Below are 18,968 nucleotides of genomic sequence, written 5' to 3' on the forward strand. Positions count from 1 at the left end.
CAAGCCAATCACCTGACCTGAATCCGATGGAGCATTTCACTTGCTGAAGACAAAACTGAAGGGAAAATGCCCCAAGAACAAGCAGGAACTGAAGACAGTTGCAGTAAAGGCCTGGCAGAGCATCACCAGGGATGACACCCAGCGTCTGGTGATGTCTATGCGTTCCACACTTCAGGCTGTCATTGACTGCAAAGGATTTGTAACCAAGTATTAAAAAGTGAAAGTTTGATTTATGATTATTATTCTGTCCCATTACTTTTGGTCCCTTAACAAGTGGGAGGCACATATGCAAACTGTTGTCATTCCTACACCGTTCACCTGATTTGGATGTAAATACCCTCAAATTAAAGCTGACAGTCAGCAGTTAAAGCACATCTTGTTTGTTTCATTTCAAATCCATTGTGGTGGTGTATAGAGCCAAAAATGTTACAATTGTGTCCATGTCCCAATATTTATGGACCTGTTGTAATAAAAATGCATTTCAACATGCAGTGTATATATATATATTTATTTATTGTAATATATATATTTATTGGGAAATTTTTTTTTTTTTTATATATATATATATATATATTTATATTGAATACGGCCAAAATTGTAGCATTTCAAATATATTTTTCTTCCACATGGGTAGTCAGGTGCCGTCTACTTTCTCCACTGCAGGTGGCGCTTGTCTGCAGAAGCACTGCGGTTGAAGAAGAAGCCATAAGGAACATGGCTCCTCTATGGTTTCCTGGGTCACTAGAGAAGCTATCCCATTGGTTGCTGCCACCCCATGTGACTCCTGTAGCCATCTTGGATCAGGCAGAGTCTTTTCAAGGCACGTAAAATAGAACAGAGGTGCACCAGCCTAGTGCATTATCCTCAAAACTTGACTTTATTGATATAAACGTGGTAAATATTATACTTATAAACCAACAGATGTACATCAGCTTGTCACAAGGCAACAGCAACATTCCAACCCACAATGCATTTCATCACATGGTGGAAGATACAAAGATCCAACCGTTTGACGCGTTTCGAGGCCTTGCCTCTTCCTCAGAGCCAGAGTCTTTCTAAGGCCCTGGCTCCCAGGTTTGGCCTGTAAGTAGAGGCAGGTACCCCGTCTGGTAGGGTCAGGGAAAAGTTCCTGACAAGGAGGGAAAGCGTTGGGTTGGCTACTTCTCTGGACATCTGCCCACTTGGGTGCAAGACGACCAGGCCACATTCTGCCCCTCTCTACAGATGCTGTCAGTTCGGCTGAAACCTGCTGGTGGACCTGTGAGTATCCTCGGCTAGGCTGCCTTCCCATCGAGTTATTTGTGACCTGTCTTTGCATTGTTTCAATACAAGTTATTTCATGGCACTGGAACTGTGTGTGTTATTGCTGCGGCACCACACTGCACCCCACCGACATGATAAGGGGTTGAGGCCCAATGGGTATGCAGTGTAAACCGACAATTCCTGTGTTGGTGATGTACCCCCCACCCCCCCACCAGGTATACGATAGGTACATTACAAGTCCTGTCACTTCATGACATCCTCTGCAGGTTATTTCAGTGCCACAGCTCTCCACAGACACAAAGGTGGACTCTCACATTAGTGGTCCTCTGGTGGCCTCGTTGTCACCTCTCTAATTCCTATTCTACAATAGTGTGACCCTTCCGTACATACGTCACATTCTGCTCCAGGACTCTTCATATGGAAGTGCTCTTATACAATATACAGATACAGGGGATTATAGGAGGAGGACGGCGAGGTGTATATGGGATCTTCCCGAATATCCGGGATTCAGGATCTTCTCATGCAATGTCTAGACTGGAGCTGAAAACAAACACAGAGAAGTAATCGGTGGGGAGAATGAGGGCCAGCCAAATATCAAAACCTAACCATGTTCCTGTCTTTGGCCCATATTTGTCCATGTTGTCCCTCCTACTGCTACTACCCAACCTTGTCTATATTGTCCCTCCTACTGCTCCTACCCAACCTTGTCCATATTGTTCCTCCTACTGCTCCCACCCAACCTTGTCCATATTGTCCCTCCTACTGCTCCTACCCAACCTTGTCCATATTGTTCCTCCTACTGCTCCTACCCAACCTTGTCCATATTGTCCCTCCTACTGCTCCTACCCAACCTTGTCCATATTGTTCCTCCTACCCAACCTTGTCCATATTGTCCCTCCTACTGCTCCTACCCAACCTTGTCCATATTGTCCCTTCTACTGCTCCTACCCAACCTTGTCCATATTGTCCCTTCTACTGCTCCTACCCAACCTTGTCCATATTGTCCCTTCTACTGCTCCTACCCGACCTTGTCCATATTGTCCCTTCTACTGCTCCTACCCGACCTTGTCCATATTGTTCCTCCTATCCAACCTTGTCCATATTGTTCCTCCTACTGCTCCTACCCAACCTGTTTTTTTATCAACCCTCCTCTTGCACATCCTTTTCCATATGATTCCTCTTTCTGCTCTTACCCAACCTTGCCCATATCACCACTACACCTGCTCCTGCCCAAACTTGTCCATATCATTCCTTTTCCAGCTCCTGCCCATCCTATCCATATTGTTCCTACTCCTGCTCATACCCAACCATGCCCATATTATCCCTCCTACTGGTTCTGCCCAGTTTTGTCCATATCATCCCTCCTCCTGCCCAACCTTGTCCATATCATCCCTCCTCCTGCCCAACGTTATCCATATCATCCCTCCTCCTGCCCAACGTTATCCATATCATCCCTCCTCCTGCCCAACGTTATCCATATCATCCCTCCTCCTGCCCAACCTTATCCATATCATCCCTCCTCCTGCCCAACCTTGTCCATATCATCCCTCCTCCTGCCCAACCTTGTCCATATCATCTCTCCTCCTGCCCAACCTTGTCCATATCATCCCTCATCCTGCCCAGCCTTGTCCATATCATCCCTCCTGCTGCTCAACCTTGTCCATATCATCCCTACTCCTGCCCAGCCTTGTCCATATCATGGGGGTGTCTCCAGCAGTCCTCCCTCCTGATGGGACTGTCTGTTGGTGTGTCTCTTGTTACTAAATGTAGATTGCCCTGCCCTGTGTCAATATGCAGGGAGGGGGGTTGTCCCGCCCTGTGTCATTATGCAGGGAGGGGGATTGCCCCGCCCTGTGTCATTATGCAGGGAGGGGGGATTGCCCCGCCCTGTGTCATTATGCAGGGGGGGGGGGGTTGTCCCCTGAGTGTATATATCTTGTATCTGTGTTCAAATAAACTAGTCTACCTTCTGGTTTACTTCAAGATGGGTGTCGTCTAGTCTTGTATGGTCAGCGGTGATGTCAGTGGTCGGTGTTCGGACGGGGAAGCGATAGTCTAACGGAAGTACCCAAGCACAGTCTGGGGGTCGGTTCCGTTACAGCGCACTTCCAGCTCCATTCCAAACCTGACTGTCAGATCAGGAGCTGCGTAGAGGTTCAGGCAGGAAATCAGGAAGCGGAATGAAGCCTGAGGATCAGCATTAGAACCAGAATTTTGTAAAGTAGACCAGCGGAGGGCGCCCTCATCCACCCCCTCAGCACAGCTTTGCTCTGTCATGGGTGGTCAGCGCTCAGCGCACTGGTGGTCTGGTGTGGATGCTTTGTGGAGCTCAGACTGGAGTCTTCCAGTAATAGAAGGTGAAACCCAGGGGCGATCTGACCATTCGAGCACTGCCTGAGAGCACGGGGTCAGTAGGAGGCCCCATGGGATTCCCCTGGTACCTTTCATTGGCTCTTTCAAAGGCTTTTTTGGGTGTGGGCGAGGACACAGGGGCCCCATGATCCCCTATTGCCCGGGGGCCCCATGAGTTGTCAGTCTGCCCCTGGTGAGACCGAATCAGCAGTAGAGCTCATCACTGGATCAGATCCAAGATCTCCGTCACACTCACCCCCCTCACTCCGTCTTCTGGAAGCTGTACTTCCCCACATTGGTCTTCCCAGAATCCTTCATCTCCACCTCCTTACACAGATCGTTCCTCCGAGCCTGACGCCCCTATAGAGAGAGGAGATCACACGTCAAAATGAAAAGCAAGAGCCAAATGTGGTTGTAAATCTCCGATCCCGTTCATCACGCCATTGTACATTGACACATGTATGTTCATGGATGGGGTTTGGATCCTAACACGGGTTACAATGAGAGAGAACTTTCTAGAATTTTTTGGAATGTGCCGCCAAGGCAAAAGAGAAAAAAAAAATCCTGCACCTTTAATGCAGCAAACCACAACGCACAGCATGTTCCTTGGAATGCATGGCAGTGCAGGTCTGACCGCATCATATCGTGCTTGTGCATGGGGCGGCAGTAACACGCGTGTTCTGTTCAGCATTTTTCTGTCATGTATTCAGTTGCATGTTCTCTAGTATGCTGACGTCCACTATGTGGTTTGATTTCTTCCTCTGTCCTCCCTTCCGTTTAGTGCTAGTTAGTTCAGTCCTAGCTAGACCCTTCTGTTTCTTTCACGTTCCCTCAGTCACTGCTAGTTATTCTCAGAGACAGGGTGTAATGGAACCGACCCCAGACTGCACTTGGGTACGTCCATTAGACTACCGCTTCCCCGTCCCAACACCGACCACAGACACCACCACTGACCATACAAGACGAGACGACACCAATCTTGAAGTAATCCAGAATGTAGCCTACTTTATTTGAACACAGATACAAGATATATACACTCAGGGGACAATCCCCCCTCCCTGCATAATGACACAGGGCGGGGCAATCCCCCCTCCCTGCATAATGACACAGGGCGGGGCAATCCCCCCTCCCTGCATAATGACACAGGGCGGGGCAATCCCCCCTCCCTGCATAATGACACAGGGCGGGGCAATCCCCCCTCCCTGCATAATGACACAGGGCGGGGCAATCTACATTTAGTAATAAGAGACACACAGGTATTCAAACTTCACACCAGCAGACAGTCCCATAAGGAGGAAGGGCTGCTGGAGACACCCCCAGCCCCACCAATCTAATACACACAAACACATACATCCCATAATAGTTTGCTCTCAAGCCAGACAAACAATAGAACAATGGGATGCAACCCCATGACACCAAACAATCAACAACCCCCCACCCCAATATTTGGACAGATCACCCTGTACCCCTAACAGGCACAGGGTGACTTACACATAAGAGGGATATGGGGAGCTGAGACAGGGGTTTCCCCACCTCTCCAAAGTGAGCTGTGTTCCATGGGCCCCCCACCCAAAGTGAGCTGTGTTCCATGGGCCCCCCACCCAAAGTGGGCTGTGTTCCATGAGCCCCCCACCCAAAGTGAGCTGTGTTCCATGGGCCCCCCACCCAAAGTGAGCTGTGTTCCATGAGCCCCCCACCCAAAGTGAGCTGTGTTCCATGGGCCCCCCACCCAAAGTCACTCCCGTCACACAGGGCTCTTATCGTTTTCTTACACATCAAAGGACTGGAAAAACATCCTCTGTGCTCCAACTATAGAAAGTAAAATTGTGTTGGATTCGGCTTCTGTGTCTTATCAAAGAGTTACGCTGCCTGTGGATGGTGCCGAGTCAGCAGGTGACCGTACTGTCCAGACAGACTGGCTCTAAGGACACATATCATGGCATTGAGGGACATTTGAAAACAGAACAGCTTATTACAGAAACACCTAGGAACAACTCACTTGTGAAATGCTGACAATGCGACTGAATGCCCGTCATTCGCACACTGTGACGGAACCGACCCAGACTGCACTTGGGTATTCCCGTTATAATACCGCTTCCCTGTCCGAACACTGACCTCAGACACCACCGCTGACCATACAAGACTAGATGACACCAATCTGTCCGAACACCGACCACTGACACCACAGAGACCATACAGGACTAGACGACACCAATCTGTCCGAACACCGACCACTGACACCACAGAGACCATACAGGACTAGACGACACCAATCTGTCCGAACACCGACCACTGACACCACAGAGACCATACAGGACTAGACGACACCAATCTGTCCGAACACCGACCACTGACACCACAGAGACCATACAGGACTAGACGACACCAATCTGTCCGAACACTGACCAGTGACACCACAGAGACCATACAGGACTAGACGACACCGGTCTTGAAGTAAACCAGGAAGTAGACTACCTTATTGGAACACAGATACAAGATATATACACTCAGGGGACAATCCCCCCTCCCTGCATAATGACACAGGGCGGGGCAATCCCCCTCCCTGCATAATGACACAGGACGGGGCAATCCCCCCTCCCTGCATAATGACACAGAGCGGGGCAATCCCCCTCCCTGCATAATGACACAGGACGGGACAATCCCCCCTCCCTGCATAATGACACAGGGCGGGGCAATCCCCCCTCCCTGCATAATGACACAGGGCGGGGCAATCCCCCCTCCCTGCATAATGACACAGGGCGGGGCAATCTACATTTAGTAATAAGAGACACACAGGTATTCAAACTTCACACCAGCAGACAGTCCCATAAGGAGGAAGGGCTGCTGGAGACACCCCCAGCCCCACCAATCTAATACACACAAACACATACATCCCATAATAGTTTGCTCTCAAGCCAGACAAACAATAGAACAATGGGATGTAACCACATGACACCAAACAATCAACAACCCCCCACCCCAATATTTGGACAGATCACCCTGTACCCCTAACAGGCACAGGGTGACTTACACATAAGAGGGATATGGGGAGCTGAGACAGGGGTTTCCCCACCTCTCCAAAGTGAGCTGTGTTCCATGGGCCACCCACCCAAAGTGAGCTGTGTTCCATGGGCCCCCCACCCAAAGTGGGCTGTGTTCCATGGGCCCCCCACCCAAAGTGAGCTGTGTTCCATGAGCCCCCCACCCAAAGTGAGCTGTGTTCCATGAGCCCCCCCCCCCAAAGTGAGCTGTGTTCCATGAGCCCCCCACCCAAAGTGAGCTGTGTTCCATGGGCCCCCCACCCAAAGTCACTCCCGTCACACAGGGCTGTTATCGTTTTCTTACACATCAAAGGACTGGAAAAACATCCTCTGTGCTCCAACTATAGAAAGTAAAATTGTGTTGGATTCGGCTTCTGTGTCTTATCGAAGAGTTACGCTGCCTGTGGATGGTGCCGAGTCAGCAGGTGACCGTACTGTCCAGACAGACTGGCTCTAAGGACACATATCATGGCATTGAGGGACATTTGAAACCAGAACAGCTCATTACAGAAACACCTAGGAACAACTCACTTGTGAAATGCTGACAATGCGACTGAATGCCCGTCATTCGCACACTGTGACGGAACCGACCCAGACTGCACTTGGGTATTCCCGTTATAATACCGCTTCCCCGTCCGAACACTGACCTCAGACACCACCGCTGACCATACAAGACTAGATGACACCAATCTGTCCGAACACCGACCACTGACACCACAGAGACCATACAGGACTAGACGACACCAGTCTGTCCGAACACTGACCAGTGACACCACAGAGACCATACAGGACTAGACGACACCAATCTGTCCGAACACCGACCACTGACACCACAGAGACCATACAGGACTAGACGACACCGGTCTTGAAGTAAACCAGGAAGTAGACTACCTTATTGGAACACAGATACAATATATATACACTCAGGGGACAATCCTCACCCCCCCGCATAATGACACAGGGCGGGGCAACCTACATGTAGTAACAAGAGACACACCAGCAGACAGTCTCATCAGGAGGGAGGGCTGCTGGAGACACCCCCCACCAAGCCAATACACAAACACATACATCCCATAATAGTTTGCTCCCAAGCAAGACACACAATAGAACAATGGGATGCACCACATGGCATTAAACAATCAACAACCCCCCACCCCAATATTAGGACATTCCACCCTGTACCCCTAACAGGCACAGGGTGACTTACACATAAGAGGGATATGGTGAGCTGAGACAGGGGTCTCCCCACCCCTCCAAAGTGAGCTGTGTTCCATAGGCCCCCCACCCAAAGTGAGCTGTGTTCCATGGGCTCCCCACCCAAAGTGAGCTGTGTTCCATGGCCCCCCACCCAAAGTGAGCTGTGTTCCATGGGCCCCCCACCCAAAGTGAGCTGTGTTCCATGGGCCCCCCACCCAAGGTGAGCTGTGTTCCATGGGCCCCCCACCCAAAGTGAGCTGTGTTCCATGGGCCCCCCACCCAAAGTGAGCTGTGTTCCATGGGCCCCCCACCCAAAGTGAGCGGTGTTCCATGGCTCCCCACCCAAAGTGAGCTGTGTTCCATGGCTCCCCACCCAAAGTGAGCTGTGTTCCATGGCCCCCCACCCAAAGTGAGCTGTGTTCCATGGGCCCCCCACCCAAAGTGAGCTGTGTTCCATGGGCCCCCCACCCAAGGTGAGCTGTGTTCCATGGGCCCCCCACCCAAAGTCACTCCCGTCACACACACAGATTATACTTTAGTCTTGCCGGTTTTCAGTTTACAACACATTAAGAGAGGACCAATGAAAATAAAGCAAACCTGTTGCAGGTGTAATGTGCAGAACCTAGAGATCCCAGACCTCCGGCTCCGTCACTTGGACCACTTAGAGCTCTACAGTTGAATGGAAGGTGCCCACCATTTCCGGCCTCTTGCACATTCCTATTGGTCATTGAAGCAGGCCATCATAGTGATGGGCCAATAGGAATGCTTGGAGGGCAGGAGCGGCAGGAGGGAGGTAGCAGCAAGCAATATCCATTGTGGTCCAACATTTGGCCTTCAAGTCAGGGTATTAGAGACTGCTGTAGGTTTGGTTTTTCATTTGGTTTTTTTATGACAGGGTCTCTTTAAAGTTCAAAATGGAAACACCTGACCTGTCAATTTCAGCTCTTAAACTGTAAGGGAAGAAAGAAGACAAATATAGAGAGTCTGCCTGACCACAGAGGCCCCTGGACCTGTAGGAGTGACGGGTGATATCTCTGGGCCGTCTCTGTATGCATTCCAATGTACCACAAGATGCTCTCACTAATGGAGTATAGAGGAGATCTTGCACCGTGTGCCCCTCTGAAACGGTTTTCATTTTGTTACTAGAGATCTCCCTCCCCTGAGTTCAAGGTTTCCATTTCCACTTAGAACATTGTTGTCTATGTAGGACCTCATTTCTCCAAGTCATGGTATATCTAGTTGTACTTGTTCACCTTCAGTTGGCCTTCAATGATGTTGAAGACATTTTGTAGCTTCGGTTCTTTGCCTTTGCCTCTGTTTTCCACAGAATGAATTTCATTTACCTGGTGATGGAGGCCAATGGAGAGAGGGCTTCCCTTGCGGCTAAGTTCCGGACTCCGAGAGTGGGACAGCGGGAGTCAGGCCCAAAGTGGCACAGGTCACCTGTAGGAGGGCTGGTTGGTGGTCCACTCAGAGCATAGCTGGTGCACGGAGATAGGTCTGCAGACAGGAGGCGCCTGTGCGTGGTGTGCAAGCCCTTCCGGGATTTAGGTGTTTACTGGGTAGTCGGTTTAAACCAAGGTCAGGTACCAGGTGGGAATCAGAGCGGACGTAGCCAGATGGGATAGCCGAGGTCATACACAGAGGAGAGAGAGAGAGAGAGAGAGAGAGAGTATCCATAAGCCAAGCCAAAGTCAGATCCGGGGTAAGGCAGAGTAGACAGGTCCAGGAGCAAGCCGAGTCGGTAACAGGAAATCTGTCAGGAATGGACTCAGCACTGGTGGTGGGACTCACCTGCCGTGTGGGCTGCAGTACCAGGGCTGACCAGCGGGTGCTCTCAGCAGCCAGAAGCTCACTTCTGCAGTCAGCCAACACCTGGGGCTGATTACAGCAGGTGTATTTAAGGAATGACCAGGCCTGTGATCTGTGCCTTGGTGTAAATGTTTCCAATGAGCCCGTGTATCCTGTATCTTGTTCCTGTCCTGTAAGTATGTTTCCTTGTTGCCAAACTCTGCCTGTTCTGATTTACGCTGACCCTCTCCTGCTCTGACCCCGGCTCGTTCCTGACCATCCTTCTGCCTGCCCCTCGGTACCACGCTGCCCGCTACCTGCTGAACCTGGCTTGTGACCCCGACCATTCTCCGCGTCCTGGGAAACCCTGTGCTGTGGACCACCAGAGATCCCGTTGGGCAGAGCCTGACAGTACCTTGCGGCCTGCCTGACCATTCCACCTCTCCAGCCCTGACTACGCCTGTGTTCTTGAAGCCTGCTACTTCCCTGTGTCAGTCCACACATTTCTGGTCACACCCGGATCCCTAACAAAATCACAGGTCAAAATCACAGGAAACAGGAACAGGGCACGGGGAGCTAGAGATCATCCAGCAACTTGAAGAAGTGATGAGCCTCCTCATAAAGGCCGTCTGGCACCAATCAAAGGCTGATGTGTGCTTCTGCGGCCATGCAGGGTACTGGCAGAAATGCCAGATCTTCCAGAACTTCTGCCGTGGACAGGACCCTGACAATGAATTTCAGCTGTAGGAGGGGATTCCTGCTTCCAAAGTGCCGGTATGCAGTCTTTGCCTGCATTTTGCAGGTGGATCAACATCAAGTTCTGTATTTCGGGAGATCAGTGTAGCGCGGTAGATATGTACAGTAGATGGGTCTGTACCTGGGACAATATCAGTAAGCTTGTTGATGGTCTCCCCAACCATTAACCACTTCCCGACCGGCCGTTGCATATAAACGGCCGGACGGTGGCAGTGAAGGGTCGGGTGGATGTTTATAAACGGCCTCCCCGCACCCTGCTTGTGCGCGCTCCCTGGGAGCACGCAGCACCCCGATCCGGTGCCCGCTGTGTCCTCCGGACACAGTGAAACACCGATCGTCGGACGGGACCTCTGTACGAGGTCCCGATCATGTGATCACTGATTGGCCAATCAGTGATCACATGCAAAGTAGTAAGCAAGATGTCACTTGAGACATCATTGCTTACTACATGTGAAATCTGTGAATGATCACCGAGGTCACATGGCAAAGATATATCATGAAATATTATTTATTTGCAAAATTTTATAAAAAAAAAAAAACACTTTTTTTCAAAATTTTTGGACTTTCATTTACATAGCAAAAAAAAATAAAAATCCCAGCGGTGAATAAATACCACCAAAATAAAGCTTTATCTGTCTCAAACAAATGCTAAAGAATTCATATGGGTGCAGTGTTGCATGACCGCGCAATTGTCATTCAAAGTGTGACAGCGCTGAAAGCTGAAAATTGCCCTGGTCAGGAAGGGGGTAGAAGTGCCCTGTAGGCAGGGAGGGGGTAGAAGTGTCCGGTAGGCAGGAAGGGGGTAGAAGTGTCCTGTAGGCAGGAAGGGGGTAGAAGTGTCCTGTAGGCAGGAAGGGGGTAGAAGTGTCCTGTAGGCAGGAAGGGGGTAGAAGTGTCCTGTAGGCAGGAAGGGGGTAGAAGTGTCCGGTAGGCAGGAAGGGGGTAGAAGTGTCCGGTAGGCAGGAAGGGGGTAGAAGTGCCCGGTAGGCAGGAAGGGGGTAGAAGTGCCCGGTAGGCAGGAAGGGGGTAGAAGTGTCCGGTAGGCAGGAAGGGGGTAGAAGTGTCCGGTGGGCAGGAAGAGGGTAGAAGTGTCCTGGGGGCAGGAAGGGGCTAGAAGTGCCCGGGGGGCAGGAAGGGGGTAGAAGTGCCTGGTAGGCAGGAAGGGGGTAGAAGTGCCCTGTAGGCAGGAAGGGGGTAGAAGTGTCCTGTAGGCAGGAAGGGGGTAGAAGTGTCCTGTAGGCAGGAAGGGGGTAGAAGTGTCCTGTAGGCAGGAAGGGGGTAGAAGTGTCCTGTAGGTGTCAGGGCTCCCAGGTATGACCAGAGGTGTGTGACTGATGCAGGGAAACGCAGACTTCAGATATGTGATAAACAATACAATTTATTAACACTAACAATACAAACATAAACGCAGTGCAATACTAAAACATAACACAGTGCAACCAAACCAAACCAACCACCCACAGATAACAGTATATACAAGCAAGCGTCGTCAGGCAGGCCGGGTCAATATCAATAGGGCAGGTAGGTACAGGGGGAGCAAGCAGAGAATGGTCGGGGTCACAGGCCAGGTTCAGCAGGTAGCAAGCAGCGTAGTACAGAGGGTCAAGCAGAGGGATGGTCAGGGTCACAAGCCAGGGATCAGGACAGGTAGCAGAGAATCAGACAGGAACAGAGAGCAGGAACAGGATACAGGGCCAAGAGAAACACAACACCAAGGCCGAGTCTGTGGGTCTGGCCATCCCTTAAATACCCCAGTATCATCAGTTCCAGGTGTTAGCTGGCTGAAAGGTTGAGTCTCTGATTGCTGGGAGCACCCGCTGGCCAGCCCTGGTACTGCAGATCAAAAGGCAGGTGAGTCCCACCATTGCTGGCCAGTCCATTCCTAACAGTACCCCCCCCTCAAGGAGCGGCCTCAGGACGCTCCAAACAGTCCTAGCTGGGCAAAATGTTCCACCGCCCGGGTCTGGCAACTGGCGGGATAGCAAAGACTGGCACACCGGGCAGGACTCCGGGCAGCGGCACACCGGGCTGGACTCCGGGCAGCGGCACATCGAGCAGAGGCACATCGGGCAGGACTCCGGGCAGAGGCACACCGGGCAGGACTCCGGGCAGAGGCACATCGGGCAGAGGCACATCGGGCAGGACTCCGGGCAGAGGCACACCGGGCAGGACTCCGGGCAGAGGCACATCGGGCAGGACTCCGGGCAGAGGCACATCGGGCAGAGGCACATCGGGCAGGACTCCGGGCAGAGGCACATCGGGCAGAGGCACATCGGGCAGAGGCACATCGGGCAGAGGCACATCGGGCAGAGGCACATCGGGCAGAGGCACATCGGGCAGGACTCCGGGCAGAGGCACATCGGGCAGGACTCCGGGCAGAGGCACATCGGGCAGGACTCCGGGCAGAGGCACATCGGGCAGGACTCCGGGCAGAGGCACATCGGGCAGAGGCACATCGGGCAGGACTCCGGGCAGAGGCACACCGGGCAGAGGCACATCGGGCAGGACTCCGGGCAGAGGCACATCGGGCAGGACTCCGGGCAGAGGCACATCGGGCAGGACTCCGGGCAGAGGCACATCGGATTACCAGGCGAAGCAGCAGGCAGCGGGCCCCCGGGCGGGGCGACAGGCACCGGGCCCCCGGGCGGGGCGACAGGCACCGGGCCCCCGGGCGGGGCAGCAGGCACCGGGCCCCCGGGCGGGGCAGCAGGCACCGGGCCCCCGGGCGGGGCAGCAGGCACCGGGCCCCCGGGCGGGGCAGCAGGCACCGGGCCCCCGGGCGGGGCAGCAGGCACCGGGCCCCCGGGCGGGGCAGCAGGCACCGGGCCCCCGGGCGGAGCAGCAGGCACCGGGGCCCCCGGGCGGGGCGACGGGCATCGTGCCCCCAGGCGGGGCGACGGGCATCGTGCCCCCAGGCGGGGCGACGGGCATCGTGCCCCCAGGCGGGGCGACGGGCATCGTGCCCCCAGGCGGGGCGACGGGCATCGTGCCCCCAGGCGGGGCGACGGGCATCGTGCCCCCAGGCGGGGCGGCGGGCGCCGGACCCCCAGGCGGAGCGACAGGTCTCGGGCCCTCAGGCGGAGCGGCGGGCGCCGGACCCCCAGGAGGAGCGACAGGTCTCGGGCCCTCAGGCGGAGCGGCGGGCGCCGGACCCCCAGGTGGAGCGACAGGTCTCGGGCCCTCAGGCGGAGCGGCGGGCGCCGGACCCCCAGGTGGAGCGACAGGTCTCGGGCCCTCAGGCGGAGCGGCGGGCGCCGGACCCCCAGGTGGAGCGACAGGTCTCGGGCCCTCAGGCGGAGCGGCGGGCGCCGGACCCCCAGGTGGAGCGACAGGTCTCGGGCCCTCAGGCGGAGCGGCGGGCGCCGGACCCCCAGGTGGAGCGACAGGTCTCGGGCCCTCAGGCGGAGCGGCGGGCGCCGGACCCCCAGGAGGAGCGACAGGTCTCGGGCCCTCAGGCGGAGCGGCGGGCGCCGGACCCCCAGGTGGAGCGACAGGTCTCGGGCCCTCAGGCGGAGCGGCGGGCGCCGGACCCCCAGGCGGAGCGACAGGTCTCGGGCCCATAGGCGGAGCGGCGGGCGCCGGACCCCCAGGAGGAGCGACAGGTCTCGGGCCCTCAGGCGGAACGGCGGGCGCCGGACCCCCAGATGGAGCGACAGGTCTCGGGCCCTCAGGCGGAGCGGCGGGCGCCGGACCCCCAGGTGGAGTGACAGGTCTCGGGCCCTCAGGCGGAGCGGCGGGCGCCGGACCCCCAGGTGGAGCGACAGGTCTCGGGCCCTCAGGCGGAGCGGCGGGCGCCGGACCCCCAGATGGAGCGACAGGTCTCGGGCCCTCAGGCGGAGCGACAGGTCTCGGGCCCCCAGGCGGGGCGGCGGGCGCCGGATCCCCAGGCGGAGCGGCGGGCGCCGGACCCCCAGATGGAGCGACCGGTCTCGGGCCCTCAGGCGGAGCGACAGGTCTCAGGCCCCCAGGCGGGGCGGCGGGCGCCGGATCCCCAGGCGGAGCGGCGGGCGCTGGACCCCCAAGCGGAGCAACAGGTCTCGGGCCCCCAGGCGGAGCGGCGGGCACCGAGTCACCAGGCACGACAGTGGGCTCCGAGTCAACTGGTATGACCGCAGGCACTGGGTCAGACATTGTATGGTCTGGCTGGACAGCGGGCATCGGGTCACCTGGCAAGGCAGTGGGCTCCGAGTCAACTGGTATGACCGCAGGCACTGTGTCAGACATTGTATGGTCTGGCTGGACAGTGGGCACTGGGTCACCAGGCATCAGGTCATTTGGCTCGACAGCGGGCACCGCGTCATCTGGCAAGGCAGTGGGCTCCGAGTCAACAGGCACGACAGTGAGCACCGGGGCATCAGGTACCGGATTGTCTGGCTCGACAGCGGGCATCGGGTCACCAGGTATGACAGCGGGCACTGGGTCACCAGGCATCAGGTCATTTGGCTTGTCAGCGGGCACCGCGTCATCTGGCAAGGCAGTGGGCACCGGGTCACCAGGCATTGGATCGTCTGGCTCGACAGCGGGCATCGGGTCACCAGGTATGACAGCGGGCACTGGGTCACCAGGCATCAGGTCATTTGGCTTGCCAGCGGGCACCGCGTCATCTGGCAAGGCAGTGGGCACCGGGTCACCAGGCATTGGATCGTCTGGCTCGACAGCGGGCATCGGGTCACCAGATATGACAGCGGGCTCTGAGTCAATTGGCACGACAGCGGGCACTGGATCAGGTACCGGATCATCTGGGTCAACAGCGGGCATCGAGTCAACTGGCCTAATAGGATCGTCGGGCTGGATCAGTTCATTATGCTGAGTAGAGGCATCAGGCTGAAGAGAGGCATCCGGCCGAGTAGAGGCTTCAGGCCGAGGAGAGGCATCCGGCTGAGGAGAGGCTTCAGGCCGAGTAGAGGCTTCAGGCTGAGTCACGGAAGGCAGGCTCACCGGTTTGGATACTGGCAGGATGGTATTGGTTGGAAAGAATTTTCGCTTTTTTCTGGTTTTAACTACTGGAGCACTGCAAGTAAACGCAGGTCTGCAAACGAATGGAGCAGCTGGAGACAGAGAAGAACTGGAGGATGGAACAGGAGAGGGAACAGTTGCTACAGAGGGCTTTTTTACAGGGTTAAAGGCAGGATAGGTGCAGCGAGTGGGAACAGGGGACTGACATGCGGTAGATAGCAGGGTATACTGGGCTGTAACTGGAGGAGCTGGTGGGAATACAGGAGTAGAGTTAGAAGCAGGACTGGGTCTTTGTAAGCTGACTGAGGCTGGGTGCAACAAGTCTGTCCATGTCTGCAGTATGGGTTGAACAAAGCTGAGCTTACACAAAGCCTGTCTGGTCAATGACTGCACTGCGTTTATACAATCTCTTAGTGTCTGTGGTGAACATGTGGAATAACGCTCCAGAAAGTAACCCCCATCATCCTCTAATAACCACACCAGGGACTCTACCTGGTCTGCACTAAATGGTGGCAAAAATTCATCCCTGCATTCGGGGGAACCAGATGAAACCAACTCAACACAAACCTCAATCAAAGGCTGCACCTCAGAGAACTCTGTGCCCTGATCTACTAGAACATGAGCGAGCCGTATACATTCTAGCAGTTCATCCCGGGGATACTCCTTCAGAGTTTGATAAGCATACTCCCTGTCATCAAACACTAGCAGATATAAATACTCAACCTCATCCAGATCCATCCTTCCCATCAACAAGCCAAGATGGCTTCCCTGTGCAGCCACTTCTGGTCAGGATTGGCCTTGGTGTAATGTCAGGGCTCCCAGGTATGACCAGAGGTGTGTGACTGACGCAGGGAAACGCAGACTTCAGATATGTGATAAACAATACAATTTATTAACACTAACAATACAAACATAAACGCAGTGCAATACTAAAACATAACACAGTGCAACCAAACCAAACCAACCACCCACAGATAACAGTATATACAAGCAAGCGTCGTCAGGCAGGCCGGGTCAATATCAATAGGGCAGGTAGGTACAGGGGGAGCAAGCAGAGAATGGTCGGGGTCACAGGCCAGGTTCAGCAGGTAGCAAGCAGCATAGTACAGAGGGTCAAGCAGAGAGATGGTCAGGGTCACAAGCCAGGGATCAGGACAGGTAGCAGAGAATCAGACAGGAACAGAGAGCAGGAACAGGATACAGGGCCAAGAGAAACACAACACCAAGGCAGAGTCTGCAAGTCTGGCCATCCCTTAAATACACCAGTATCATCAGTTACAGGTGTTAGCTGGCTGAAAGGTTGAGTCTCTGACTGCTGGGAGCACCCGCTGGCCAGCCCTGGTACTGCAGATCAAAAGGCAGGTGAGTCCCACCATTGCTGGCCAGTCCATTCCTAACAGTAGGCAGGAAGGGGGTGGAAGTGCCCGGTAGGCAGGAAGGGGGTAGAAGTGTCCGGTAGGCAGGAAGGGGGTAGAAGTGTCCGGTCTGGAAGTGGTTAAAAACCTTCCAGCACTACAAACATTTCAGTTTCAAACGGGTCCAGAAAATGCAGAAGATGGTACCCCTGCATCTTTGCATCGCCAACAGACATTTACTGCCTCAGAATGGATTGTCCTCAGTAATGTGGGGACCTTATACCAGCGAGTGAGGACCTTGTACTCGGATTCCTGGTGTTTGTTTGCAATGGCCTCCTTGTATTTACTTTCAGCCTCCTTCCTGCTCTATCCTAAACTCTCTAACCCACATTTTCAAGCTCTTCCTCTCCACCGGCACCTTTCTCTCCCCGCTCAAACATGCACTGGTTACCCCCATACGTAATAAACCCCTCGCTGGACTTCACCTGCTTGAATAACTTGCTCCCACTTTGCCTCCAAGCTTCTCGAGCTCCTTGTCCACAACCATATGAGTTGCTACCTCATGGGTTGAGGTTAGGGTTCTGTGTAGGACACTGGAGTTCCTCCACCCCAAACTGGTCACACCATTTTTTATAGAGCACAGTTGTAAGGGCAGTATTCTACTCACTGACCACTACTCTAAGGGACATTCTTCCCACTGACCCCCCAATGTAAGGGACATTCTTCCCACTGACCCCCCAATGTAAGGGACATTCTTCCCACTGACCCCCCAATGTAAGGGACATTCTTCCCACTGACCCCCAATGTAAGGGACATTCTTCCCACTGACCCCCAATGTAAGGGACATTCTTCCCTCTGACCACCAATGTAAGGGACATTCTTCCCACTGACCCCCCAATGTAAGGGACATTCTTCCCACTGACCCCCAATGTAAGGGACATTCTTCCCACTGACCCCCAATGTAAGGGACATTCTTCCCACTGATCCCCAATGTAAGGGACATTCTTCCCACTGATCACCAATGTAAGGGACATTCTTCCCACTGATCCCCAATGTAAGGGACATTCTTCCCTCTGACCACCAATGTAAGGGACATTCTTCCCACTGACCCCCAATGTAAGGGACATTCTTCCCACTGACCCCCAATGAATTAATTTTAGGAGGTGTTCCAGGGGACATGAAAATTATTTCAAGAGTTTCTTGGGGATAAAAAGGTTGAGATAGGCTGCTCTATACATAAATGTGGTCACCGATGGAACATAGGAAAAATAAATATTAAATAAACCATACATAAGTGGCCACGTGCCGGATGAAGTGAAAGCTCTGAAACTGGAGTACTGATACCAGGAAGGACTGGTCAGCATTTTGTGGATTTACCTCATTTAGGTGTCGTGGCAGGATGCATTCTTCAACCTGAGATATGACCACGTGAGAGTCGTATTCAAACTTGTAACACCCGAAGCAGTTATAGCTCCTCTGTGGAGACAAAACCATGGAGACACATTGTCACCAGGAGGTCAGAAAGTATTATAAGTCACAACGTCACCAGGTGAGGTCACATAGTGGAGCAGTGTGTAGTAATTCATTCACAATGTACAAGCTGGAACAGTGTGGAGTAATTCATTCACAATGTAAAAGGTGGAGCAGTGTGGTGTAACTCATTCACAATGTACAAGGTGGAGCAGTGTGGTGTAACTCATTCACAATGTACAAGGTGGAGCAGTGTGGTGTAATTCATTCACAATGTAAAAGCTGGAACAGTGTGGAGTAATTCATTCACAATGTACAAGGTAGAGCAGTGTGGTGTAATTTATTCACAATGTAAAAGCTGGAACAGTGTGGAGTAATTCATTCACAATGTACAAGGTAGAGCAGTGTGGTGTAATTTATTCACAATGTACAAAGTGGAGCAGGTGGAACAGTGTGCAGCAAATAATTCACAATGTACAAGGTGTAGAAGTGTGGTGTAATTCATTCACAATGTACAGAATGAAACTGTATGGAGTAATACATTTACAATGTACAGAGTGGAGCAGTGTGGTGTAATTCATTCACAATGTACAAGGTGGAGCAGTGTGGTGTAATTCATTCACAATGTACAAGGTGGAGCAGTGTGGTGTAATTCATTCACAATGTACAGAGTGGTGTAATTCATTCACAATGTACAGAGTGGTGTAATTCAATCACAATATACATGGTGAAGCATTGTGGAGTCATTATTTCACAATGAGTGGAGCAGTGTGGTGTAAGTCATTCA

General features: G+C 53.5%; 1 protein-coding gene across 2 annotated transcripts in view; it reads right to left on the bottom strand.

Moving 5' to 3' along the window:
- Nucleotides 1–858: 858 nt before the first annotated feature.
- The window catches only part of LOC149434934 (retinoic acid receptor responder protein 2-like), a 37,642-nt gene continuing 19,532 nt past the window's right edge, over nt 859–18,968 (bottom strand). For both annotated transcript variants that reach the window (XM_089663205.1, XM_089663206.1), the window contains exons 4-6: nt 18,089–18,187; nt 3,872–3,975; nt 859–1,803 (exon numbers count right to left, since the gene is read on the bottom strand). In XM_089663205.1, coding sequence (XP_089519331.1) covers nt 3,877–3,975; nt 18,089–18,187 — 198 coding nt within the window. In that variant the 3' untranslated portion in view covers nt 859–1,803; nt 3,872–3,876. The remainder of the gene's footprint in view (nt 1,804–3,871; nt 3,976–18,088; nt 18,188–18,968) is intronic.

Source organism: Staurois parvus, unplaced genomic scaffold (genome assembly GCF_062004578.1).
Source record: "Staurois parvus isolate SC_StPar_1 unplaced genomic scaffold, SC_StPar_1.0 ptg001639l, whole genome shotgun sequence".
NCBI classification, from domain to species: domain Eukaryota; kingdom Metazoa; phylum Chordata; class Amphibia; order Anura; family Ranidae; genus Staurois; species Staurois parvus.